At 36.1% G+C, this 27,334-nt stretch overlaps 1 protein-coding gene across 4 annotated transcripts in view; it reads right to left on the bottom strand.

The window, feature by feature from the left end:
- Nucleotides 1-27,334, bottom strand: part of ARID2 (AT-rich interaction domain 2) — a 106,326-nt gene that overhangs the window by 17,638 nt on the left and 61,354 nt on the right. For 3 of the 4 annotated variants that reach the window (XM_090137938.1, XM_090137945.1, XM_090137952.1), the window contains 12 exons: nucleotides 26,361-26,579; nucleotides 23,277-23,344; nucleotides 18,785-18,952; nucleotides 15,235-15,301; nucleotides 14,899-15,149; nucleotides 13,674-13,770; nucleotides 13,386-13,595; nucleotides 12,917-13,084; nucleotides 11,227-11,302; nucleotides 8,357-8,491; nucleotides 7,674-7,873; nucleotides 4,443-7,294 (listed from right to left, as the gene is read on the bottom strand). In XM_090137938.1, the coding sequence (XP_089994064.1) occupies nucleotides 4,443-7,294; nucleotides 7,674-7,873; nucleotides 8,357-8,491; nucleotides 11,227-11,302; nucleotides 12,917-13,084; nucleotides 13,386-13,595; nucleotides 13,674-13,770; nucleotides 14,899-15,149; nucleotides 15,235-15,301; nucleotides 18,785-18,952; nucleotides 23,277-23,344; nucleotides 26,361-26,579 (4,511 nt within the window). The remainder of the gene's footprint in view (nucleotides 1-4,442; nucleotides 7,295-7,673; nucleotides 7,874-8,356; nucleotides 8,492-11,226; nucleotides 11,303-12,916; nucleotides 13,085-13,385; nucleotides 13,596-13,673; nucleotides 13,771-14,898; nucleotides 15,150-15,234; nucleotides 15,302-18,784; nucleotides 18,953-23,276; nucleotides 23,345-26,360; nucleotides 26,580-27,334) is intronic. The other variant, XM_031589557.2, reaches the window with a different exon arrangement.

Below are 27,334 nucleotides of genomic sequence, written 5' to 3'. Positions count from 1 at the left end.
CATCTTTAAGATAACGAATGTACATTAAAAGGCAACCCATAAACTGAAATGAATATAGCATGATTTGAGTATGAAGGTGGGGTCAGGTGGATGGGTAGGCACTAAAGCAAATGTTCTTTCCTTGTCAGGTTGCTAAGGTTTAAGTCTGCAACTGTGCGCTTCACAAGCAAAGAGCAATAAAAGAACAGACATTCTGAATTTCAGTACTTCCAGCTGAGAAACTCATTTGCTCTGTGACTAAGAATGAATTAAGTCTCCTGTGGCTACACACCTGCTTTCTGGTGCACAGTAATCCTAAGCTTCCAAAACAATGGAGAGCAGGAGCAAACAGTTAAGGAGATGCTTACACAGTTTTGGCCATCTAAATTTCCACACAGGCATGCTCCATGTGGGAGGCGTTAGGAGAAATGGGAGTATATTATGAGAGGATAACAGTGATGAGCAGGAAAGTAAGTGATTATTTTAAAAGAGAGAGGAGGCAATTTAGGAGGGCTGCTCCAAAATAATGCCTCTTGTTTTTATTATGTTAGTCAGAGGTGGATGTCAGTGGTATGGCAGTAGAGGTTGAACTTTCCTATTAATATTGTGTTGCATTTTGTTGCAATGTGACAGATGGCAGCAGAGGGGCATTCTGACAAAATGGCAACTGACACAAGAGTGTGTATGAAGCAGAAGTGTCACTGAAACCCTCCATGCAGAAAAAACTGCACCCACTGACATTCATCAAAGCTCACTGACCATATTCGGAGACCAAACAGTGGACAGTGGCTCAATGAGGTGGTGGGTGGTGTGTTTCAGCAGTAGCAACAGCAATGTGAAAGACAAGTCATGATCGGGATGGCCATGCAGATGTTTTTTTTTTAATTATTTTTTTTAACAAATGCAACATGTAGGCTCTTGCTCATCTCTGGTGAAATAAACAGCTAACAGCAGTGTCTACACTGAAGAACAGTGTTCTGCAGTTGAGAATTTTCTCTATCAAATAGTGTTAATGTGCTCTTTATATCTGTGGTAGTTTCCATGGAAATAAACAGGAGGTATTACTTTCAGTCCAATCTATGTAAATTTGATTTGCTCACTTTCACCTGGCAGAGTATCAGAGTGCTTCCTCAAAACATAAACCTACTGGGACAAACCAACATGGTTTTATTCAAGAGATATTTTGGAAGAATTTTGAGTAAGAAAAAAAATGGAAAAAATTAAGTAAACAGATAGGTAATTACTCGTTTCTTTTTCCTTTTCCTCCATCAGTCCAGCACAATACCTCAGGAAAGCCATAACCCAGGAACAGAGTACCAGAAATAAAAGAAAAGAAAGCCAATGAAGTAAAGTGCCAACTTTGCTGTCTCTCAAGACCACACTTTCAACGGCTTACAAAATACAGATATAAGAAAAAAATCCAACCCTGTACACTGCAAGTTCCTCTTCTGACATAGCCCATGTACACATAGGTCAATAGTTGTATAAAAATACAAAAAAAACCCTCTCAAGTTAGTATTTAAGTAGTTATTTTTTAGTGAGTTCTGCTCATGTGTACAATTAACACTCAAACTATCACAGATGGTACATGGAAGATACCTGTACTTGTCCAACTGGATTTAGGTAGCAATACGTAGGCTTTCTCATAAATACAAAGTTCATAATTTTCATTATTGTGGCAAGCCATTTTTTTTCCCTCAAGGGTATAGTGGCAGCCAATTTCATACTACCTTTCATATTGCAAAAGCAACCTTCTCTCAACTTTTACATTCCCTTGAGAGTTATTTTGCTCTTTTCTTTGCCTCCACTTTGCTGTTTCCCTTTTTGTTTGTCTTGTCTTTTCTTTGGTTCAAGCCTTCTCCTTTTCCCCTCTCTGCAGTTTATGACAACTCGCCTGCTGCATAACCAACACTCGCCTTTATTTGCTATCTTTGGCATCTTCTTTTCCACCCTTCCTGCTGTGGTCTAATTTTATTACAAATTTTGTTCTATTTCTTTCTTACTTCTGTGGAATACACACTCTAGTTTAAAATAAAATTTAAAGATAACTAGAAGGAAAATAAAGATAGCAAAAAGGAAATCATGTACTAACAGCGTCAGCAGCTATATAATTTTGCCATGGCTAATATCCCTTTATTTCCTGTCCCTCACCATTTCTCTTCACTGAGGAGTATTTATACTAAATTTCACACTGTCTGTAGAAGTCGTCTGTTCTCTTATTTCCGCTGCAAGATACAGAACATACAGGAGGTACCACAGAGAAGATAAACCAATACAGATGTTCAACTGAAAACAGTGCTCCTCAGCTGCTGCCTTTCAAAAAGTTAGAGACAAGGAAGCTGCTTATCATACAAGGAAGACTCCCAAAACAGGAGAGAGAAAATCATTTCCTATGATTACAGAGGACCTAGACCTAACCAGTCATCAGTGAAACTCACACTGAGCTCATAAGAATTAGGCTCTGTAGTATTTCTGGATGTCGTAAGTGTACTCCTAAAAGAAGATTCAATATTGGTAACGCTTCACATCTGCTTTTCCAACAGAACAATGGCTATGCAGCAGCTTTGGGTGGGTGGGGGAAGGAGCTAGACAGGATGACTTCAGTACCATTTATAATTCAACACACAATTTTGAAATGCAGTTTTCTTTTGTGATTTTGAAGAAAGCAAGAGCAAGCTAAATTCCATGGAGACAGACATTAAGGAGACTTGCACTGAATGGCAGAAGCCACTGGCAACATCTCTGTTTGCACAGGCAATAAAAAAAAAAAACAAAAAAAACCCCATAAACATGTACAAAATATTAAGGAAAGTGTACAAGAAATTATATGCCATCTTTAAGAAAGTATAATCACATAAAACAGTCTTTTGTTTGTTTGTTTCATTTTCATAATAGAACAGGTAATCTAATATAAATGAAGTTGCTAGCTGTACTACTGCTCTCCTCAAGAAATGGAATTTTAGCAGTTTAGTAGGCATTAGAGACCCAACAGCAAACTCTCGACAGCTACATGTCCAGGAAAAAAATAACCACAGGCAACAGCTATCCCAGTCCAAAGACATGGCCACAGCATTTTCTACTTTAGCCAAATCCTTAGTGAAGCTATTAAAGACAATCAAATTGTGCAACTGCTAAAAACATTCACTGCAAAAAGCAAGACATACAGCTAATATATCCACACTGCAGAAAATGTGCCATTTATCCTGTGCACTGTCCCTGTGCTGCCAAGATATACTTTCATTTTGGTCTAATTATTTCCAGGAAGAACAAAGATAAATAAAGTATCAGAAGAACTACAGATCTCTCTGTCATAAATGCACATGCAAATACTTAGGTTTTAAAGACATTCTGAAAATATAGCTCTATGGGATACATTTAAAAGAAAAAGGAAAGAAAACTACAATTACATGATGGAAACATGAAAGAGCTTTCTATAGAAACTGAACTTCACACAGAAAAAGCAGTAATGCTAGCTATCATATACTGAACTTGAGTTCTAGCTCTGTTTAAGTCTATAAGGCCTGCACTTCCTACCATTTCAAAAACCAACCAAAATCAAAGAAATAAAAAAGGAAAATGAATAAACCAAAACTGTCATACCTCTATGCCAGAAAACACTAACTCAGAATTTTCTCTCTCTACACTGTCAGAATTTTGTGACTGTCAAACCTAATATTCCATTCTTTTTGCTCTTACTCAGGTTAGAAAGCGTGAGGGCTTTTTTTTGGAGAGGGATTTTATATCCACATACAAAGCCAAAATAAAATCTTGAGACTGGAGCAATCTCAAGCACGATTACTCACAGTTTTTAAATACTCACGAAACTGCTGAACATACCTCATTTTTTGTAAAGTCTTAGGAAGAAACTACTTTAAAATGCTTTTCTAAAAAAGTTCAAGATAAAACAGGCCTTCTCCAAAGTTTTTAAAACAGTATTAAAAAAACATTATTAATTGTATCAATAAAATAAACATTACAAGTATTTTGTCGTAAACAAACATAAACACATATTCTGACACACTTAGAAAGCAATACTTTATCCTGACTGTAGTGAATTGAAGCAAGCCTTACAAGATCACCCTTAAATACATACACTGCTCCATATGCAGTAAGGACCAAGAATAAAATGCAGAACAACACTACTAATTTTACAAGACTGTACAATAAATCATCTTTGTTTTATTTAAACAGTAAATCCTTTAAGGAGGAAACTAGTGAGAGCAAGTTATTTCCTTACTGTATATTATGAAGCTCCAGACCACTGTAAATACCACTATAGTCACTTATATCAAAAAGCATGCAAACTATTTGAACCTTAGTTTGTGAAAGAATGCAAACCATCATTTTCTGAATATTTTAAATTCCTTGCAAGATATCAACCGAGTTTACATTTTCACATATATTTCACAGCATTAAGTCATTATCAGAGTTGGAATAAACATAAAAAGTACACTGCAACATACCTGTGTGACCATGCTTTGTATATACGTGGTTGGTTGCTGCTGCTTTTGTTGAACAGCACTTTCTATTGCTACTTTCGCTACAGTGCTTGGATCCGCTCCAGCTGGCACAGCAACCATAGTTGCACTGCAACCAGCATTGTTGGGGTCACTGATTGTAACAATTCTAACTCCTACTTTATTTGGAATTCCTGGAACAGTTTCCCTGTCATTATCCTCTGCTGGCCTCTTTGCAATTTTGCATTCTGCTGTGCCATTAGTAGACCGAACTTCGGATGACAGGGTAGACTGGGACACTCTAGATCCTGAGTGTGGAACTGCTATGATTTGATGCCCCTGTATAACAGAGGCTGTAGATTGTGGTGAGACAACTACACTTGGGCGTTGCTGAGGCACATCTGAATTCAAACTTGAAGCTAGAGGTCCATTAGGTAAATCAGTGTTGGTACCACTAAGTTGCTGGGTTAACAGTTTTGCAGCCTCTTGTGTACCGCTTACAACAGGTGAACTACTCAAAGTTAATACAGGCCCATTAGAAATTCTCTCCCCTTGATCACCTTTGGCAGTATCTTGCTGCGTGGCATCCAAATTCCCTTGTTGTTCCACTGAAGATATCTCACCATTTCCTACATGATTGGAAGTTTTGTGATTTGGAATGTTTTTGCTCAAATGAGAACCATCGCCTTTATCAAAATCACAGATTCCATTAACTAGGGACTTCTTCAAATCACTTTTAATTTCCTGTGTGTCCATTTGTTCAAAGTTCTGCTTTCCAGGAGCTCCGTTCTCACCCATTTCTAATGATGGCCCATTACTGACTTGTGAGCACTGATTGGCCTCATTCTGTGTTTTCCCTGAGTTAGAAGGAGGTAGACTGGAGTCACTATACTTTCTCCCATTTAAAAGACTTCCCACCTGCATTTCATTTTCTTTTGCATCCCCATTGCTGGTGTTTGCAGCTCCTCTTCGGCAGGAAGGATTCTCCATAACTTCAATCTTACGTTCATGAATGTGTAAACCTGTTGCTTCCTTTGCTTCTTCCTCCTTTTGGCAAATTATTTTATCACCTTTGAATGGGGGAGCAGCAGTACACGGTGATTGTCCAGCTGAAGGTGCTTGAGTAGCTGGAAGTGTTTGCATCTGTAGCCCAACTCCTGTCTGAGCCCCACTCACTGCAATTCCAGCTGGAGCAATGATTTGAGTTGCATTTCCCTGACTCACAGTTGCAGTAGCAAAACTCGTATTTGGCACAACTGTTATCGTAACCTGGTTGCCAGTAGTCCCTTGGAAAATAGTTGCTGGGCTGTTTGAGATCAACTGACCTGGCAATATCTGTAAGTTAGAAATGGGTACTGTTTGTACTGCCCCTTGGGGCTGGACTGCACCCTGGACCAGCTGTTGTCCAACTAGCAGCTGCTGAGCTGAAGACTGCCCTTGTACTCCAAAACCTGGCGTTTGGTTATTGGCCATCTGATAAACCACCTGCGGGCTGGGAGCTCTTGCATTGTTAGGTGGAGGAATCTGTGGAGCTGGGAGTATAAGCTTCCCCCCTGGAGTTGAGGGGCCTCTTTTTGGAAGAAGTAGTTGTTTTATCAGACTAGATTCACCAGAGTTAGGCTGGCCAACTCCTGTATTAGCTTGCGGGGACTGAACTTGCATTTGCATTGGTGGTTGTACCTGTTGCTGTGAAGATGCTGGTGAATGTTGCTGCTGCTGCTGCTGCTGCTGCTGTCTCTTTACAGAAAGCATCTGGCTGACAGTAGGAGGGGGTCCTTGTGACTGAGAAGGGGTAGATGAAGATGACATAACTGTAGGAACTTGATTGTTTGTAACCGGACCTGGAGATGGTGAAGAAGATGGAGTAATGCTTGGCTGTCCAGTCAACTGAACAGTCTGACCAGGAGGAATAGAAGCTGGATTAGCAAGCACTATTTGGTGAATGGCTGGTGCATACGTTTGACCTTGCTGAGCTGGCTGGCTGACAATCACTACACTTTGCTGGGATGCTGGTTGTGGTGGTTGCTGCTGTGACTGCATCGGCTGCTGTACATTAGGTGGAACTTGCTGAGACGGCAGAGGCTTTGGTGCAATGTTCTGAAAGCCTACCCTAGAAGTTGGTGGGTTTTGGACGCCTGCAATTGCAACCACCTGCCCAGGTGCTACTTGGAAATTCTGAACAGTGGTGGCAGAAACAATGTTAGATGCAGAGGTTGTGACATACTGCTGTGGTGCTATGATGACTGTATCTTGTTGCTGGTTAGCAGTAGAGGACTGCTGAGATGACGACTGCCCAGGTTGCGATGATGTGCTGATCAGCTGTTGACCCTGTGAAACTGCTGAACTGCATGCTGGTATGTTTTGTACTCTGCCAAATATATGACCCTGAGGTACAGCTTGCTGAATTACTGTAACAGGAGTGCCTGAAGGTATCTGTCCTGGTACCACTGCATGCAGTGGAGACTGCTGTTGAATTACAGGTTGGTGGTGAAGCAACGTCTGAGAACCAACAACAGTAACGGACGGCTGTGGTCCCGTACTGCTGTGATTTTGATTTGAAGCTTGTGGTGCTCCTCCTACAGCAATAGTAACAGGAACGCCAGACTGGGGAACAGAACTCTGTATTACTGTGGCCTTTACAACTTCGCCAGGTATTGGACCTTTGTTCTGTATAACAGTCATTGGAGCATTTTGCTGCTGTGCATGAACAGTATTTTGTGGAATTCTAGAAACAGTCTGTGCCACAGTATGAACACCTTGAATTGGAAAAGACATCTGTGTTGCTGTCAAAGTTGAAGACTGGTTAATAGGGGTCCTTTGATAATGATTTCCTACGCTTTGTGGCCCATGTGGGAGTCCTATTGAAATAAATAAGGTAAAAGTTTGAAAGCAAAAATTAGTTCAAAACAAAGAATTTTTAAAAACCCAAGGCTCGAATTTTTAATTCTACGTGCTTTCTCAGCCATATTGCATCTGAATAAATGATGCAGTGACAATGACTTTTCTGCTGACTGACAAGTCTATGGATGACATGTCAAGTATTAGATCACATACAAGTACTAGATCACATACAAGTACATACAGTAATACAATTATTCAGAACTTCATTTAATAAAAGGAATAAAACCACACTGTCCCTAACTCCAACACTTGCAAACTATTTTGAGTAATTTTTTTTTTTTAAATTGTTCACTGAGAATCAATGCAGAATACTCAATATTTAAATGATTAAAAAACCTGCTGGCGAAGGAGACGAAGACATGTCAGGAATTGAATCAACCCGAACAATTGGGGTAGACGAAGCTGGTTGCTGCTGATAGTACATCTGAATGGGAAGTGGTATAGCTCTCCTCTTCACTCCTACCACATGTATATGTGCTTGACCATTGTTAATTGGATCTTCTACTCTCTTCACTGTATGATTTGGAAAGACAGTTCTGCCAAACAGAACATAGATCAGTATTAATGAACACAATAACTCCATCCTTTTACAATGTGTGGTTTATTTTAAAAATATTAATCCAGTGCTCCTCTTACATGCACACTAACTGCACCAGTGCCTGCATCTTTGCAATACAGCAGAATTCTCTGCAAGCTTCAGAGTATTCACCACAGGAGACCTGTGGTCAAACTGACTTTGTCACAGACTTTGAACAAGTTAAGTGAAAACTACACTACCTTTAAGGACTTTGTGAGAAAAAATTAAAAGGACCATAAGCACAAAAGCAAGTCTACTAAAGACCTTGAAACAGGATCAAATCAAATTAAACTATAGACATATTTCAATTAAAATCTCAAAACCGTCTTTCAAACCCAACTTAGTATATCTTTTCTCTAAGAGCTCTTAAGCTGTGTGTTAACACTGCTACACTGCATTACATACAACAGTTTCTTTTTTGCTGCACAAATTTTTCTCTTACCGCAGACATTTATAAAATCCAGTTGATGTTAGGATTCCACCTCGAGCTAATTTACTACATGTAGAGAGGTATTCAGAGTACATTTCCGCTCGAGAGATTGAGCAATCAAGATTCACCTCAAAATGGGCATTCAACCTGAAGATGAAAAAATATCCAGTCAGTACACAATCAATACTTCACTTACAGAAATATGCAAAACAGTCCCCATATGTGCCTTTTTTGTTGCACATTGAGAAGCAACAAAAAAATAAAGATAGAATTTGTTTAGTGACCTTTCCTCCCCAAAACCTTTATGCTTATTTCTTAATGACTCTTCTTTATCAAAAGATGAAGACTAGCTAATTCTTAATCAAATGTTTCTACACTAAACTTACTGAACATTCATGTAAAAACCAATTATACACGAATACAGTCTTAATTCAAAACACAAGAAAGAACAGAAATAGAATAACCACCTTAATCTGTGATTCTAAGAGATAGGAAGGCAGGAGAAAGGGGACTTGAACTCTGAAAGAGCATGCACATAAGACACATATTTGTTCCAGGAGTCATGCACTATGAAGGCATCATAAAATCCTTGAACAATCTATTTTGCCTGTCAATTTCTAGTGAAATTTTCAGAAGATTCTTTATCTCCTACAGAAGAATCTGCACAAATGCACACACTACCCAGGAAGCTATGAGAGATGATAGCAGTTTCTATCTGTTGATTTTATTCTTTCAAGATCCATTGTTTCAGCCCAGAGACATGCCAAGAGATCATCCCCAGCAGTAAATGGACATAAGTAACTCTCCACACAATTCTCAAATAGTGGTACCCGAACACAGGCTCAGACAGAACAAAAATATATTTAGGATATCAGTATTCACTTTGTGGTACTAGCACTTTAGAAAACTGCACTGCATTCTCATTTGTAGAGCCTCATACACCCCTAAGAGCTAAATGCTTCATAGAGAAAAGCAAAGGATTACATTCTTTAAATCATGTTCTCTCATAAACAGTGAAGTGCAAATATAATGTCATTTCTCCTGCAGTTTAGTTACAATTTTATTACGACAAAAATTGAGATTACACTCTGTAATAGAAAGTCTAAGTAATAAGTAAATCTGGCATATGAGACAAATGACTGTCCAACTAGGTATATTCCATTAGGCTGACACACTGTCACTGGTACAAGCAGCATACAGAAGGTCAGGACTTACAATGGTGGAATGTGAACTGTGATTAGCACTTCCTGTCACATGCACTTATCTTACAAAAAGACTTGTAAACCAGCTTAGCCTGGGTAGAATATATCCAGGAAGGTCAGCTTAAATACCTTTTTTTCCTGCTGCTTCCAAGACATAACTTTTCTAACATTTAAAATTATAATTTGTTCATTTTCCAGTTTCTGTTAAAACATACAATGAAAATCTACATGAATGTAAGACACTCCATGTCAGCATTGAGAAAAACACTTGCAAGGGGCTAGTTCTCAGCTCTAGATTTGAATTCTTTTAATTTTTCTTTTGTCAGCACAGATAGTATTTAGGGAAAATTTTCAGAAGTATGTGTTATTTTTTTTATTATTCACTGGCTCATACCTATCACTGGAAGAAAATTAAGAACAAAATACTAGTAATACTCATCACTAATAGCTGTAGAAGCACACTGAATGCAGGCTCTGAAACCAAGCAGACTTTCCAAATCTTCCTGATACTATGATATATGGTTCTCTCCATTACTTCTTGTCACAAGATGGTATTGCACAGTTACATAATGGTACCTACCCATACTTATTTTAACAGCCAAAACTCATATTTTACGTTCCATGCACAGTGCAAAATTCACCTTGCCTATAACCTTACTTCTGCAAGCTAGACGTTCTCAGTGCTCTTCACACTTGTCAGAAATCAGCCAGATGAAGACATTTATTTTAACTATTCTCCCCCTCAATAACTAAAAAGCAGTCTAGAAAAACACCTCTGAGTAGCTAAAAACATGTAGATGGCTAAGTTGAAGTGTGGTGATCCCAACTTCAGGTATTCTCATTTAAATATTGAAAGATGAAATTTTCAGTCTATGAACGGATTGCAAACAACAGCACAAGATCAACATCAGTTGACCAAAAAGAACCTTCAATGTTTCTTCCATAAAAACAATGTTTTGCTGGAAGTAAAAAGACTACACTTTTACAAATAGTAACTACTTCATTTTGAAGGCCACTGTCTGATCAGTAAGTCAACTGATGAACACATGAAGCGTGGAGTAGAAACAGAAGTCCAAAATGAAGTGATTTATACATATATCTAGAATGTGAGATTTACGTAAATTAAACATAGTTCAGAAAGATGATGCTCAGTCTACAAAAGAACCGAAACATAACCAGAACAGTTTTCTTCTGAATATCTGACAAGCAGCCAACAATGACAGTATTAGATAAAAGCGAGAAAACTTGGAAGGGATGCTTTAATATTCCCTCGCCTGCTTGAGATTTACAATGATCACATGAGAGTTTTGCATGGCCTAGCTTTATAACTTGAGGATTACTTTTACATTGGTGCAGTAACATGGTAAAACATTACCTGATGAAAGTACTCATGAAACATAAAATGCTGCTTTACAACTTAATAAAAGTCAATGCAAGAATTAAAAATCTAATCGAATTATACTCTGAGAATTTCAATCATCAACTGTCCAAGAATGAACGTGTTGGTTGAGTTTTTTCTTTCATACTCCTTCAAAGCAAGGACAGAATGGTTTTACTTCATACTTTTCAGAAAAAGTAGTCAAACAGTGAATAGAAGCAAGTCAGAAAAATCTATGACCCATGAATACAGACATTATTTTTCTTCTTCATTTAAATATTTGAATAGAATGATGCACTTACCACTGACATGCAAATTTCTCACTGTCTATTTCTACTATTCCTGGTGGTGGAGCAACATGTGGTGCTGTTCTAGAGGCTGTAGGGAAGGAAAAAAAAGGATTTGCTGAATGAAGGAAATTACTTTCACTGCCATAACTTTCAATGGTACAGTTTCTCCTGTTTTTTGCAAGCAGGATATTTCCAACTAAAAGAAGTTGCAGAGGTGGCACAAGGCACACTACAGATTTGCTCCAATTTACTAAAATTAAGCAGGTACTTTCCAACTCCTAACTTGAAACAAGTGTAACATAAACAATTTGTTGCAATATCATGTTGAGTTCTTTCATTCACCTGTTTATTCCCTTAGGACATATTCTTTTCCAGCCACTTTCAGTGAGGTATCTGAACATGCTCAAGAAACACAGGACACACAAGTTAGTATGAGGACTGCTCCAAAAGTAGTGCCTTCTATTTTATTATGTTGGTCCACGATGCCAGAGACAGATGATGGTGGTACGGCAGTAGAGGTTGAACCTTCCCACCAATATTATGTTACATTTTGTTGTGCTGTGACAGATGGCAGCAAAGGTGCTGACAAAATGGTGTCTAACATGGAAGTGCATATAAAGCACAGTTGTCACCGAATTCTTCCATGTGGAAAAAAATAGTACCCACAGACATTCAACACTTGTGAACACATATGTAGATCAAACACAGATGTCAGAACAGTGAGGCGGTGGGTGATGCATTTCAGCAATAGTAACAACAGCATGAAACACAAGACATGTTCTGGATGGCCATGCAGATTTTTACGAGCACAGCATGCAGGCTCTTGTTCATCAGTGGCAAAAACACATTACTAATGCTCATAACTGCTGAAAAATAGTGTTTTGTAGCTCAGAATTTGCTCTATCAAATGGTTTTACTGTGCTCTTTGTATTTGTTGTAGTTTTCCAGGAAATAATTAGGAGGCATTACTTTTGGAGCAATCTACATATCTGTCACATTTTTCTTCAGAATGAATACCTCTGTTCTATCTTGTGTGAACCTGAGGTATATTGCTTTTATTTACTTGGGTGCTTTTATTAATAAAGACAGAATGACATTTATCTGTTTTCCCCATTGACTAATAATTGCTGCGTCATCAACTTCAAAAGGACTAGTATTTAACCCTAAAATAAAACTGCAGAAGTTAATCCTTAAAATCTAATTAATAGATAAGGTCAACTAAGAAAACACTTTTCACACTTTAAATAATGCGATTAAAATTGGGTTCACAACACAATGAACTGTTCAGCAGCTTCAAAATAGGCATTCTGTATGCCTCTTTGTAATTCTACCAAGTAGTTTATGTTACTGACCAATAGTATTCTGTATAAAATGCAATATAAAATAATGTCTCCGTGATATCCAGAGAATTAATCTAGAATAAATACTCTGTTTCAAATGAAAAAAGTTAAAAACAGATGCATAATTTTTCAGTAAATTTCCAAAAGAGCAACTGGAAAATATTGATTCTTTCTTTTTTACAACACCTTTAGCTACCAAAACGTTCTATTCGCTTTCTGAACAAACATCTGAGAAAGATACCATATATTGTGTATAACATTACACTTACTTACATAACCCAATCAGAAACCTCCAAAGGACAGAAATCACACTGCCATATAAAAAACTGTAGAAAAGTATATTCCTTTGTAGTGATACTAACCTGCGATACCTGTTGCATGTGCCTGTGAAGAACCATGATCCATCATGGGTGGTCTGACATCAGGTACTCCTTGCTGGCTAACACACTGATGTTCAATGAGTTTAACAGCAGTAAGTGCATCAGGCCCAAACATTTGGATGTCCATAGAAACCAGACACACTAATGTATCTGAAGTATTAAATGCAAAACCAAAAATAACATTAGGACAATACAAATGAGGCTAGGATGTTCTGATTTGCTTTAAAATTGTCTTGTGTTGAATGAAACCAAGCCTCTGTATGCTTCTTTAGATCTGTACTTAAGTTATTAATGGCATTTTAAAAAAATCTAGCTTCCACAGTTACTAGCATAATTAATTGCTTGCAAACACAACAAATTTTAATATTTTTAACCACTGAACTCGACCTTTTCTAAAGTCTTTCTTCATACATAAGGGAGAATAGTATATTTTGTCTTGCTTCTCTCTTACCTATGCTCTTCTCTACTTTAGAAATCTTTGTGCAGGCTACTTCTCCCATTTCTGTGAGCATGTATAGCACCTCAAGTGCTGAGATTACAAGCAGCACATCTGGTAGTGTGAGATGACATATGATCTCTTTGTACGACTCTTGATCCACATATTCACAGATTAAGACACCATTATCTTCAGCCTTACAAAGATTTGCCAAGATTTCCATGCCTAAAAAACAAATACAAAATAGTTTAACATCAATAATTGCAATTCTAGAATCACAACAAGAATAGCTTGATAACTTACCTCTCATTTTTAAAAATCTATCCCTTGACATGAGGCATTTTGTAACAGTGTGAAACATTAGATGAGTAGTTTTGAAATCAACAGGATCCAAGAGAAGCTAGAAAAGAAAAAAAAAAAAAATCTATGACTAACACTATGCATATCGTCATGCTATCAGTTCAAATCCTTATTCAAATACACATTTCAAAATGTAAGATTCAAGAGTGTTTAAATGCAGCACAGCTACATAACATGTATGTCCACAAAGTCCCTTTTTTGTTTGTTTGTTTGTTTTTAATTTTAGCTAGCATTTTTAGCCCCCTCTTCCTTTCCTACTATGAAGTAGCTGTCTAATTTATACTTTCCTAGGAATAACTAAAATTAGCTTATTTCTGTAAAGTCAGTGGTATACTCAAATATTTGAACGTCCAACAAAGAACAGAGCTTGAGTTTTACTCAAGCATTCCTTCCCAAAGGCTACCAGCACAACCATTCATCCTGTTTCTATCCATTCCTACGTTCTGATCAGATTTCTCAAGACACTGAAACGTGTAACATTCTTTCTTATTCATGAGAAAGTGGATACACAGTAAATAAAAATAGCTTTTTCAGACAGTAGACCAATCCTTCAAGTCTCATTCTCTGGTATCTAGCATTTTAAATTAAATTTACTGGTTTTATTTTAAAATAATACATTGCCTGAACATATCTACTTGTAAAACCTCTATGATTTACGAGCATAATGATGACAGACTGAAACAGTACATTATACTATTTCCAAGTCTCTTTGAAAAGAAAAGGATGTCTCACATCATTCAGGCAGTATACCCAGGGCCATATGACTATCATACTAGTGTGCACATGGCATAAAAACCTCCACCACCCCCTTTCCCAAACTTATGATTTTTAATTTATAACTGAAGGAAGTACAAAGCAAACGAGCTAGTGCACAGTATGCAGAAAGTAACTGATTTCTCTCCTCCCATCTGTAAAACTGAATTGAGAATTATGCAGTATCAACTTCCTGCATATCCCCGTATCATTATTCTTTTCCACACGAGTCCATTTAAACAAACTAATACACACAACCTGTATTTTACTTTGGGCTATTTGCTATTTACAGAGTAAGAGAATGATTTATCTAGTATTTCATTCAATGATCAAGGAAGAGAGATTTATTTAATTAACATTAAAGTAAAGCCTTTATCAAACAATATTTTAATTATTCTGTTTGGAAGAACATTACCTCTGCTGCAATATTTCCCAGCGTGTCAAGCCCCAACTGCCGTAGAGAAATAAAATGACTATGAGCAGAGAGTAGCAGGAACCGAAGACAAGTACGATTAGCTGCCAGAAGTTTAACATTTCCCTCTTCAAAAGAAAGATTACGTAAAATCACTGCAATCTGCAGTACCCGCTGCCCTTCGATATCATTAATGCCCAGTTTGCGAGGTGGATGAAATAAGGATTCCCAAATCCAATCTTCTGATGGAATATCTACAAAGGAAATATATTTATTTTAGTCCTTCCTTTCCTATGTTTACAAACGCACACGTATGTGATTTTAGTCAAGATTTCTCACCTTGAGATTTGCTTCTGTCAGAAATTAGGTCACGTACTTCAATATCCTCAACAATATCCCTCCAAAACTGAAGAAAAAATTAGAAATACACTTAATTTTTAGTGGATTATATTTCTTGAAATGCTATTTTTATTCCCAGTACTTTTAAATACTTTTGAATGGGAGAAAGTTTATTCTTTAAAAATCCCCCAGTACGTTGAGTCTTAACTTATCTAACAATAACACAGTTTTTCATTCATGGAATGATGAGAGATGTTTAATAGCTTACATTTCAGAAGCTCTTTCTTTTACAAGCACCAGAAGTATGTGTTCACAATGAACCAACTCTACCCTGGACTTATATTGCTGATACATATACTGAAACTACATAGACAGCTTTCCACAAAAAAAAAAAAAAAATTAGAAATTCAGCAGCAAATGGGAAAAAGTAAAATTCATTTTTGTCCACTTCGTACAAGCAGTGAAGTCCTAAGGAAGATGACCCCTCTGAGTTTCAGTAAATCTTAGCTCCTGCCACAAGTCCAGCACTTAAGAGCTCTATCTGGAAAGACACGTTAAAGCTCCTATGTTTTTTCCACATCACCTTAAATCAATGAAAATAGAATCAACAACCACCATCACATCACCACCAGCCTTATCCATAAAGCAAATCAGAACGTTTCAGCAGACTAGAATTCAAATTGCTTTACAGATATATGGCTGATCTGTAAATGGTTATGTTGCTAGAACTGCTGAAGTAACAATCACTCAAGGGATCGAGTTTTCAAGCTAGTAAAAACATACACTCTAATATACACTAATACAAACAATATACGTATATATTCTAATGCATATATTTCAATAAAAATATAAACTTTTCTATGACTAACGTATATATTCCTGACTCACTAATGAAATACAGCTACTCTACTAGCCATGAACACAGAATAAAAGCACATATAAATCTCGATTAAAAGGAAAGGATGGTACATCCAGCCAAACAACAGGAGAAATTATGCTATGCAAACATAATTACTAAATTACAGCACTCATACCAAGCTTGACACTATTATCTTCTTGAAAAAAAACAGAATACTACAGATTTTCTAAATTGGAAAAAAAAGAATTTTATTTTCCACTGCAATGCCAGTAAACGACATCTAAATGCTGTTTAGTAAAGAGAACTGCTTGCATAGAAAGGATTATTACCTCATTTTAGTAAAGAACAGTTACATAAAGTCTAACTTTCCATAATTTGTGACAACAGATTTTTCAAGTTAATTTTGAGGCTACCATGAAAACTCAAGGAAGACCAAGGCACGGAAGTAAAGTTTATTGAATGCACTTCATTTTGGCCTGCCTTTCCTGAAACTTGTTCCGTAAATGTTGCGAAGAGCACACAGAAAGTCTATCACCTGGAAATGCATTGATCAGTGTACACTTTTCTTTAGACTGCTTCCTTTTGGAAAAGACAGTAAGCCTTCATATTCCACTGCTAAAGAAAAATCTTACAAGCTTTTGAAGATCAATTGTTTGATCAGTTAAGGATTTTATTTTATGCATTTTTTTTTTTTTAAGTGAGAGGCTGAAAGTCTTCATCTTTAACAAAAAGCTATTTGGAAGTGGATGAAGTCAAACACCGTCATGTTGAGACTGATATCACATGCTAAATGTTAAGATAGCACCATGTTTTGCTAGCTGAATTCTCCAATCTATTTTTTTTTTTTTTTTGCCACTCAATACTTCAGCTCATAGTCCAAAACATTACATTTAAAAATCTCTGGAAATAAAAAGTCTGAAATGAGCAAATTTTTCTGTCTACACAACAAATCATAGAATGGTTCAGGCTGGAAGGGACCTTTAAGATCATGTAGTTCCAACCCCCCTGCTATAGGCAGGGACACCTCCCTCTAGACCATGTTGCTCAAAGCCCCATCCAGCCTGGCCTTGAATGCTTTCAGGAAGGGGCATCCACAGACTCACTGGGCAGCCTGTTCCAGTGTCTCACCACCCTCACAGTAAAGAACTTCTTTCTGATATCCAATCATCTTGGACACATTCTCAAAAGGATGGAAAATGATGATATAAGCTTTTTGCAGATGAAGACAATGGGTACTGGTGAATTAAAACCTCACAGTCCTAAAGTCTCACCATCTCACCTAATATTTCACTATATGCTTGAACACCTGAAAAACTCTCCCATTCCTTAAGGAGTAGTCTGTAAAACAATTCTAGCTGTCAGGTCAGATAACGTTTTTTTTCTGCCAGAAAAGAACAAGACACAGCTTATTTCTGTAAGTTAAAATGAGAGAGATACCAAGGCACCAAAGAAAGTTTACCTACAGTTATTTAATTGTTACTCTGAATTGTTTCATTATATAGTCTAGTTGTGAACACAAGATGCTAACCACTCAAACTAGAGATTCATGTGCCTCAGGATTACCTAAACATACATATTAGCCTTGTAAGGTACTCAAAGCACACCAGAAGAACATGTGTGCCCCACTGCCTCACATACTCCATATTCAAGAAATCTGGAGGTCTCTTAAAGCTCTAATGAGGAGAACTTGGAAGATTAGACGTGAACATACAGACAATATAATGTTTATGAAGTATGTTTTCTTCTTTCATGTTTATTTCTACATACATGTGGATGATAATGCTCACGCTCTTTTATCACACTCTTTTATCTTCAGTCTAGTCATTCATCCAAATAAGGCAGAAGAGCTTGTTTCTACATAGTGTATGGAAAAGAACCTAATTGATTCATCCATGACAGCTGATGATGATTCAGAGTGTTCAGGGAAATGCTATCACAGCCAGAAGGTCAGCAGTAAGTAACCCCTGGTTCTAGAACCAGTTGGGCTCCGGATTAGGAGAATATTCATTTCTTGTATCAATTAATACAGAGATATGAATATTGGTCTGTTCAGACAGACAGGCACCAGTATGTTCTTGGAGAAGGTAAAAAAAAGAAATAAACAAAAACAAACTCAGAAAACATTATGCTACATTGTCCATTCAACAGGCCAGTAACTTAAACAGCTTAACTAACCAGTAACATGTTAAAAAATTCAAGTACGTAAGGTAAAACCTAGGACACCTGGTAATTAATGTAGCAATCTCAGAGATGGACAGCTAACTGTAGAAGGGACGTGATTTCCCAGGACTCTAGTTATTGACAAGCATTTTGCAACAAATCCTGAATGTACAGATGGAAGCTTGATATGTTTTAATCACCATTCTGAGATCCAATACACCTGAAGGCTTCACCCTAGATAGCTGAGATCTGTTCTTCCTTAATTACAAAAACCTTAAAAAAAAACAAACCAAAAACAACATAGTAGAGGAAAAAAGCACATAAACAAAGAATAGCATCTTGTTCTGAAAGTTATCCTCTGGAATACTTGTGAAATACAGATATTTCTATACCTAAGACAGACCTTCACACTGGAATCAAGTGTTCTGCTAGCAAATGATTGGGGGGGGAGGGGGAAAAGAAAAAAAAAAAAAAGAAACCGCCCTTCCTCTAATGCACTAGGGTTACCTCAGTGTTTGCCATCTTGTATACCTGAGTAAAGGTGTTGAGACATCTTAAGTTCAGAGTGAGATTGCAGCCTCTATTCCTTCTCTTTACACGGGAAGAGGGTCCTAAATCACCTTTTTTGGATTTAAGCAGACTGGCTTGATTGCTCTCAGTCCATTCAACATTTGTTTCCTGCCTAAGCAGGAAAGATCCCTGAAAAGAATGGGGGGGAGCAGAGAATGACAAGGTGGAAAATAGAATTACATGATCTACATACAATGTTTGAGATCCACCTGTGAGAAAAGAACAAGACAAAACATGCCAGCTTTTTTTATTTTCCCAAAGAAAAGGCAAAAGTGGAAAAGGATGGGTTAGGTCAAGCTGTCTGGGTGCTCATTTTAAAAAAATATGGAGGCAAGAAAGCAAGCATCACAAGAAGTTTTCCTTCCCTACTACAAACTATGGATAGTTGCAGTTTGATACTTCTATAAACAGAAATGAACATAAAGGAAGCAAAAGTGTAGCTCTTTTCAACATTTATTCCTATATTTTAGTTTGTTATATAATTTGAATGTGAAGCTAAAACTTGGAAGCAAACAAGTAATGCTTGACTATGGGACATCTGATGGTCAGAGATAATGGCCAAGAGTTAAGGAACTTGATTCACGTGCACAATCTGATTACTGTCAATAGACAAGTTCCTCTGGAAAAAGATGCACAAGATTACACAGAATTCAGTGAAAATCAGATTAACTAAATTTCGGTTCATAATAAACAATGGACATTTGAGCCCACAAATCATGTAATGTAGCAGCAATCGTGACTACTTATTGTCCAAGAAAAATAGTAGGGCAAGTGGAGCCAAGTCTGTGCTTAACAGCTTGATGGATCACTAAGAGAAAGAGAGGAGACGTTTGAAAAGTCTTTCAGGCATTTGCATTTGGAATGATCTCTCTCTCTCTACACATCATATGAGTCAGACTCAAAGAAAAAATGCACAAGTTAATGTTAAACTTATAAGAAGAAGAGAGCTGGACAACAAAATAACAACAACAACAAAAAAAAAAAAAAAAAAAAAAAGAGAGAGAAGAAAACTGGAGAACTAAAGCATTATGCAAAGCAATAAAGAAAGCATAAAAATTGCATGAGAACAGACTCAGGAATTCCACAGCCAAGAACTCCAAGAACTTAAATAAGGACAAGGTGTCATTCCAAATAACTGGAGATTTAAGCTTAACGGCAGGAACGGGAAACCTCAAAAGGAGCAAAAGCAACAAACTAACACAGCTATAAAGGAAAACAGAAGGCATAATTAAAATGATATTCAAACTCTAACAATTAATGGAACAGAGACTGAGTATGTATTCACGTTCAAGATTTTGATTTAGTTTAGAGGGAAGCAGTGTACAAAGTGAGAAGGTATCCAGCACTACATAAAACTGAAATTATAAAAAAAATTGCTTGGAAAATTTGTAATGCAGTAAGGATTGGTAAAATAATAAATAAATAAAAATGGATTCTCTCAAAGTTTAGTATTAAATAAAGAAATACACCACTTTTCATCTTTACCTTCAACAGGACTATTAGTGGTGTCAGAGGATACAACTAAAGATGCATATCCCTTTGTCAGTATGATGTTATCAGACTAGTAGACAGTTCTGAAAAATTCATGATACTACTGACCACTTACAAAGCTTCACAAATGACAGCTTACCACGAATTGTGAAAAATGAAGTGGTTATATATAGAAAAGAGAAAACAGAGCAGCAGCAATAGAACACTGAACACACAGATATTTCTATTTGCTCCTAAAATGCTATCTAAGGAAAAAGATGGATAAAAGTTACTCTTTTTTTGAACAGTATTTTAGAAATACTAATCTAATTAAGAGAACAAAAGCTAAAGTTTATTTTAAACAAATGTTAATTTGTTCTAAAAGCCATTCGAGAAATTTTTAATACATAATTCTATAAGTACGCAAACACACAGATGTTGAAGTACAGAAACTAAAACCTCCTGTACAATCCAAAGTTTGATGTTCACATTTATATATTATAATAATAAGAAGCAGCACCTTACAAAAAAAGTTAACTCAGTAATCGTAGCTACACAGATGACACATGAAATGTTCTAAACATCAGATCACTTATATTTTGTACATACATTTAAAAAGCTATTTTCAGCTAACTGAGCTCAGTTTTTTGTTTTTTGTGAGGTTTTTTTTTTTTTTGCATAAAATGGACATACCAACACTTAATTTAATATTTATTTACCAACAACACAACTTATCAATTTCTCTATGAATCCTGAATTTAACCCCAAGAATAATTTTCACAAGTTCCAAGATTTCCAGTATTTCTCTGCAAAACAAAACCAAAAGCCCAGACTCCAACAAACGAAAAAACCACTGATGTCTGAGGGTAATGTTTACAAGCTCAACAGAATTTCTGTCAACTTAATTCCAATTAGCTTGGAATTTATACATTTGAAAAACAGCTCTTTCCCCCTACTTTCTATTCATCTCCACCCTTTCTATGTTCATGCTATCACAGTGGTTTTTATTCATAATTCTGCATTTTTCCTCTCCTCTCTAAGAATTCTTTGTTTTCATTTTTACAGAAAATTCTAACCTGCTGCCATTGCAGTAGAGAAACAAATTGGAATGTTGACTATAAAACCAAATGTAAAATAGAAACAAACCAACAAGAATTGTAAAAAAAGTAACGTGAACGGTGAAAGGAGGGAGCACACACCCAACAACCATTCTATAAACCTTAAAGGTATAAAAAGCAAATGCATTGTATCCTGCCAATCAAATATCTCCATTCTATGTCAGGAAGTTCACATCATGCTTTCTGTTTTCTGTTTTAATACATTCACAGCTCCAGTACAAAATAAAGGACTTTCAGCAGTGGGGTGAAACAAATGCTTAAAGTGAGATGTCATGAAAAATTCGGATCCTTGGCATCAGAGATATTTTTAGATGTGGTGGTACGTTTCTAACATGCTTTCAGAAGTCTTTCACTAGAGTGATACTATACATATGTTGAATGCTCAATAAACCTTGGAGAGTATCCAAGTTTGTTGTTAGTAAATTTTACTGCAGCTACAGTGGTTCTACTTAACACTCTCGTTAAAAACATTTATCAGAACCATCTGCCTTTATCTGTCACAATTACTTAAATTTATATAATTAATGAACATATATTAAATTAGAATTCCACTTGGTTTTAAATGTTTACAGATCTAAATGTAGTACTTGTTGCTGCTCTGGATCAGCAACAGTCTGTCACAGCTTAGGGTGAAGTCAAAACAGAAGTGCTAAGTGCTTAAAAACAAAAACAAAACCACAACCTAAGGTATTCCAGACATCGTTCTCAGTGGAAAAGGAAACAAATATTAAGAAGCATTATTTTCCACATTTCTCTTCAGCACACTTAAATAATGTTTTCAAGTTCATACACTAACAAAAACTAAAGCTTACCTTTTTTCTTTTGGTAACTTTATTTAAGAAATAATTCTTAGGGAATCTATGCATTGACATTTCAACAATATTTATCATTTAACTAACCCTATGGTAGTCCAACTTTCCCCAAAATTGAGTTACATAAAAATGAAGCAGAAGACAAGTGGAAAGAGCTCCTAACAAATATTTCTTTATATAAAGACATTGGCAAGACATTTAAATACATGAAAAGACCAAGAAATTGAGCAGAAAACTGTCTTCCAACCTGTAAACTCAGCAGCTCACTTTTTCATATTTTCATGTAATAAAAGCCTTAAACTAGCAAAACACACTTTAACCTGGCTTTCTTTTACTTTAGTCACACAAATTTTCACCTGAAATTCTGTCTAAGTTGCTTATTTACTGATTTACTGTATCACAGTAAATTTACGCTGAAACGTCACATCTCTTTCAACTACAGTACATTGCAGGCCCTCATTCACCACAAAACGTTCATCTAGAAAAAGGAGCAAGAATTTACACAAAGCAACTTCTCTTATATTTTTAATCTCATTTCATTACTAATGCAGTACATCATGCCCTCTAGTGGAAGATAAAAATGTCTTGTGCAAAAACACTGAGACAAGCACACGTTTCCAACTGAATTAAATTTGCCTTATCTTCTTGTGTTATGTTACCTATTTTCACAATTCAGAATGTTGTTGTGTGTTTGTTTCTGTTGTTTGTTTGGTTTTTTTTTACTGATCACAGCAGTTTTAAACATTACCTTTTTTTTTTCCCCTGCTAAATATGTTGGATAGTTTTTCTCTTCACACATTAGCTCTTAGGAATTGAAACATGGAACTTCTTTATCCATTTACCTGCACCTACCTTCTCTAACTACTTTTCTTCCTGCTTATCCCAACATTTTATGACAACTGTGACTTAGTGTTTTACTACATTTAAGTGAAAGGAATGAAGTTGAGTAATTCAAGATACATATCCTGGTACACCTTATTTTTTCTTTTTTTTTTAAAAGGATTTGAGACCCACCATACGCAATTTAAAATAATTTAATATTCTTAAAATTACCTTAACAAAATCTCTATCAGTTTTCTCCTTCCATTCTTCTCCAAATACAGCAGAAAACGATCCTAAAGCTTTAAGCATAAAAAGCAGAATTCAGTTAAAAAAAAAAAAAAGAGAGAGATTTGAACATTTTAACTTTTTTGCTAGTCCACAGACTGAATAAAGATTCAACAACACTACAGGCTATTCTAGCATCTCATTTTCCTTCGAAGAATCCTGCACTAAATCGGATAAACCTCCTGAAATTTCTCCAGTGATTTAATTAACTTCTACTGCAGTTTTATAGTTTAAACAGAGAATAACCAGAAGAATTGACTGGTTTATGAATTAAAAAATAAATAAAAACCATGGGAAAATTCTCCTTAGCTCTTTTAAGAAGACAAGTGTTCAGTTTTCAACCTCACATGAACAACTCTTTTCCATGTGCCCAGTATAAGCTGTAAACACTATTTCAGTAGTCAAGCAAATTCCCACAACTGTTTTCTGAAAAGCCGAACAGTAGCACTGATAGTTTGACAGCACTCAGCTGAAAGCCAGTATTTGACAAGGAAGCCTAATCAGTGCTCTTGGATGTTTAATGGAGTCAGTACCACAGATTTTCTAACCATCACTGCTTGCAAGTAGCAGATAAGATTCAGTCTCTGTAAAACCAAGCTTTGTCTTGCAATATTCTGTAATAAACTAATGGCAAGTAATGCCACACTTTTTTATTTATTTCACAGAATCACAGAATGGCCAGGGTTGGAAGGGTCCTCAAGGATCATGAATCTCCAACCCCCCTGCCACATGCAGGGCTACCAACCACCCCATTTAATGCTAGACCAGGCTGCTCAGGGCCCCATCCAATCTGGCCTTGAACACTTCCAGGGACGGGGCATCCACAACCTTTCTGGGCAGCCTGTTCCAGTACCTCACCACTCTCTCTGTAAAGATTTTCCCCCTGACATCCAACCTAAATCTCCTCTCCCTCAACTTAAAACCATTTCCCCTCGTCCTGCAGTTATCTACCCTTTCAAAGAGTTGATTCCCCTTCTGTTTCAGTTTGTAATGTTTCAATGCTTTGAGCAAAACGTAACTAATCTCATTTCCAAGACTTATTTCAGCTTCTACAGAACCCAAACCACGGCTTTATGCAGCACTTCATAGTGCAGATACTACACAAACATCTCAAGCCTCTGGGACTGTCCTATCACATGCAATATAACCGTCATCTCAAACTACTGAAGGGTCAGAGAAGGAGCTGAAAACATATTTTTCTTGTTACCTAGAAACACTGCATGGTAAATATTATTATCATTCTTAACACCTTAATTATAGACAAGGCAAGTCTAAAACCCACATTCATTTCAAATAAAATTAATCAGCTATCATTTACACCTGAAATTACTGTGACAGTATTTTCATAGTTTGCTATTACAGATTTTGTTTAATCACATAACTTGACAATTTACCTTTAATATTTATAACATAAAAGCTTCATGCTTAGAAGTACGTAAACATCACCCTTCATTTCCCCAGTTTGTCTTAAACAGTCTGCCTAATGCTGGCGGACACTCAGAAGATGTAATCTCTAGAGGCATCAGGTAAAATAAAAATGAAGCTTTCTCCATAGGGAAAGAAAAGAGTAAGCTTCATTCTATGCTTGCCACTCCTCATGACTACTGTCACTCAAATATTTTTTCAATGTAAGCAGTAGAAGCACAGGACAGCTATGGATAAGCCTGTGCTCGGATTCCAATGTAAGAGCTTGAGAAAATGCTGCCTACCTTTGCAAAGTCCAAGAAATTGTGAAATAATAATACAAAATTTGATTATTATCAATTCCTAAATCCATAGAAGTTCCCTCAGAGGAACAATGAGTGATGGCAAACTCAAATCTGAGAGCAAGCATCCTTGGAACCATTAATGTGGAAGACCAAGTTTCCTTTTTCTTAAAAAGTTCCTGTAATTGGGCTAGATGAAGATACTGACAGACCAGTACCTAATTGATCTGAACTGAATTGAAAGGCAGAGGCACAAATCAGAAACATAAGGGAGAAGTCAGGAAACACTAAGGCAGTACTGAGGGGAAAAAAAAAAAGCTACAGATCATTATACAAAAATGTTCATGATAGTAAAAGAAAAATAAAAACAAAACCAAAAATCAGAATACAGTATCTAACCTGGATTCTTCCCCAGAATTTTAAAACTGAGTCTCTGACAAACCATGTTTGTGCTTACATGTGCAACGCATATTTGCATTCAATAAACACATACAATCATCTGTAGTAGCAGACAAACATATTTAGCTAAAAACGTTCATTTCATCTATTTACTACGTTAAAAAAAATTAAAAAGTTACATAAAAACAGAAAATACTTCTTCCCCACCCCCATCACTATTGTGATTTTAGGATGGTTTAGGGTAACCTTTTTTTTTCCCTTCTTCTTTTCTCCTTTATACCCCCTTTCCTGACAGAAAGACAGACAAACAATTAACAAGGAACAACTTGTCATGGAAGCCACAATGAACATTTTGAACAGAATAATTTTTTTCACATATTTTTTGTATATTGAGGGAATAGACTATCTTTAAAAACTGAAGTGTTAATACATTAACTATTTCTTATCCTTTGAGATTTGTTTTCTGAATTCACTACACTTGAATATGAAGTACCAGGATAAGACCTTGGTGGGTCAGTTTTCAGGGCACTCTTTTTTAATTTTTAATTTGTGATTGCCACTAGGAAAGAATTATAAAAAATCAGCACTGCCCTATGAATTCAGAAGAAAGCAGTAATGCACTACAAGTAAGTAATGGAAATCCAATGCTGCAAATGTGAGCTGCATCAATAAAAGGCTAATTCTCACTTTTCTTTAAACTGTTAAATAAGACTGTTTCAAATTATCTAACTTAAAAGAGTATTTGTAATGCTCCAAGTCTGATATAAACAATAATTGAGAAAGAAGTAAAAAAAAAAAAAAAAAGGAACTAGATACAGGTGTATTACAGGGTAACAAAGTACAAACAATTTGATTACTAAGGGTTGAGAAAAAAAAGCAATAAACAGGTATTGACTTTTCTGTTGCAAAAATGTCACATACTTACTGTCATCAAATACCCCAGCATTAGCAAGCAGTAACGTGATGATTTTAGGGTCCTTTTCAAGCTGCATGACATGCTTGCTTTCATTTGAAAGAAGAGTACATACATTAATTGCAAAATCCACTTCATTTGGGAGTCCAGATAACAGTGAAAGCACCAATTTATTATAATCATTTGGTGAGTTAAAGTCCATAGACAGCCCATAGCTTTGACGAAGGTAATCTAAATAAGAAAAAAATTAAAACAATGTTTTCATAGCTAAACTGATTAATATTCAAATGATTTTTGCTCAATATTTTTTGAGTGATACATATTTTTTAAAAATACTGTACTTCTCAAGCATTGCTTTTACAGTATTCAACTGATTTGCCCCATTTGCCTTTGAATTTCAAAGATGTGTTACCTAGTTGTGTACCATTCTAGTTAGATATTAATGCCTCCAGAAACTCCAGAATGCAATAATGCAGTATGATCTTCCAAAGAAAAGCTTTGAAAATGTAAACTTTAATTAAAGCAGAATAGAATTGTAATATAATATGAAGTTGCTTTACCCAGCCATTCCACAGAGTCCATGAGATTTACTGTTTTTTTCTCTTTGTTTGTTTTCTGACAGTGACACTTTAGTCTATAATTTACAATGAAGTTGATTCAGGTTTCTTATGCGTGAGCTTTATTCCTCAGATTTTAAAGCTTAAATAATCCTATGCTCAACCCAGATATTTCACTTTTCAGAGAAATGACTGAATCAATGGAAACAAAATCTGGGAATTTTCAAGATATGTTGTGTTTCATGACAAATAACTTTAGTCCTGCCAATTAAAAGAAACATTTGGAAAGAAGTGTAATGGTTTACAGATTCTCATTCTATTGTGGCTCATAGTGGAAAGCTTTTTGATGCATTAAATAAAGAACCTACAGATTTGATGATTTTAATTTTATTATAAATATATTTATACACTACTACTGTAGCTTGTTCT

Source organism: Phasianus colchicus, chromosome 1 (assembly GCF_987193195.1).
Source record: "Phasianus colchicus chromosome 1, bPhaCol1.hap1.1, whole genome shotgun sequence".
In the NCBI taxonomy this organism is placed as follows: domain Eukaryota; kingdom Metazoa; phylum Chordata; class Aves; order Galliformes; family Phasianidae; genus Phasianus; species Phasianus colchicus.
This window is presented reverse-complemented; position numbering and strand designations above follow the sequence as displayed.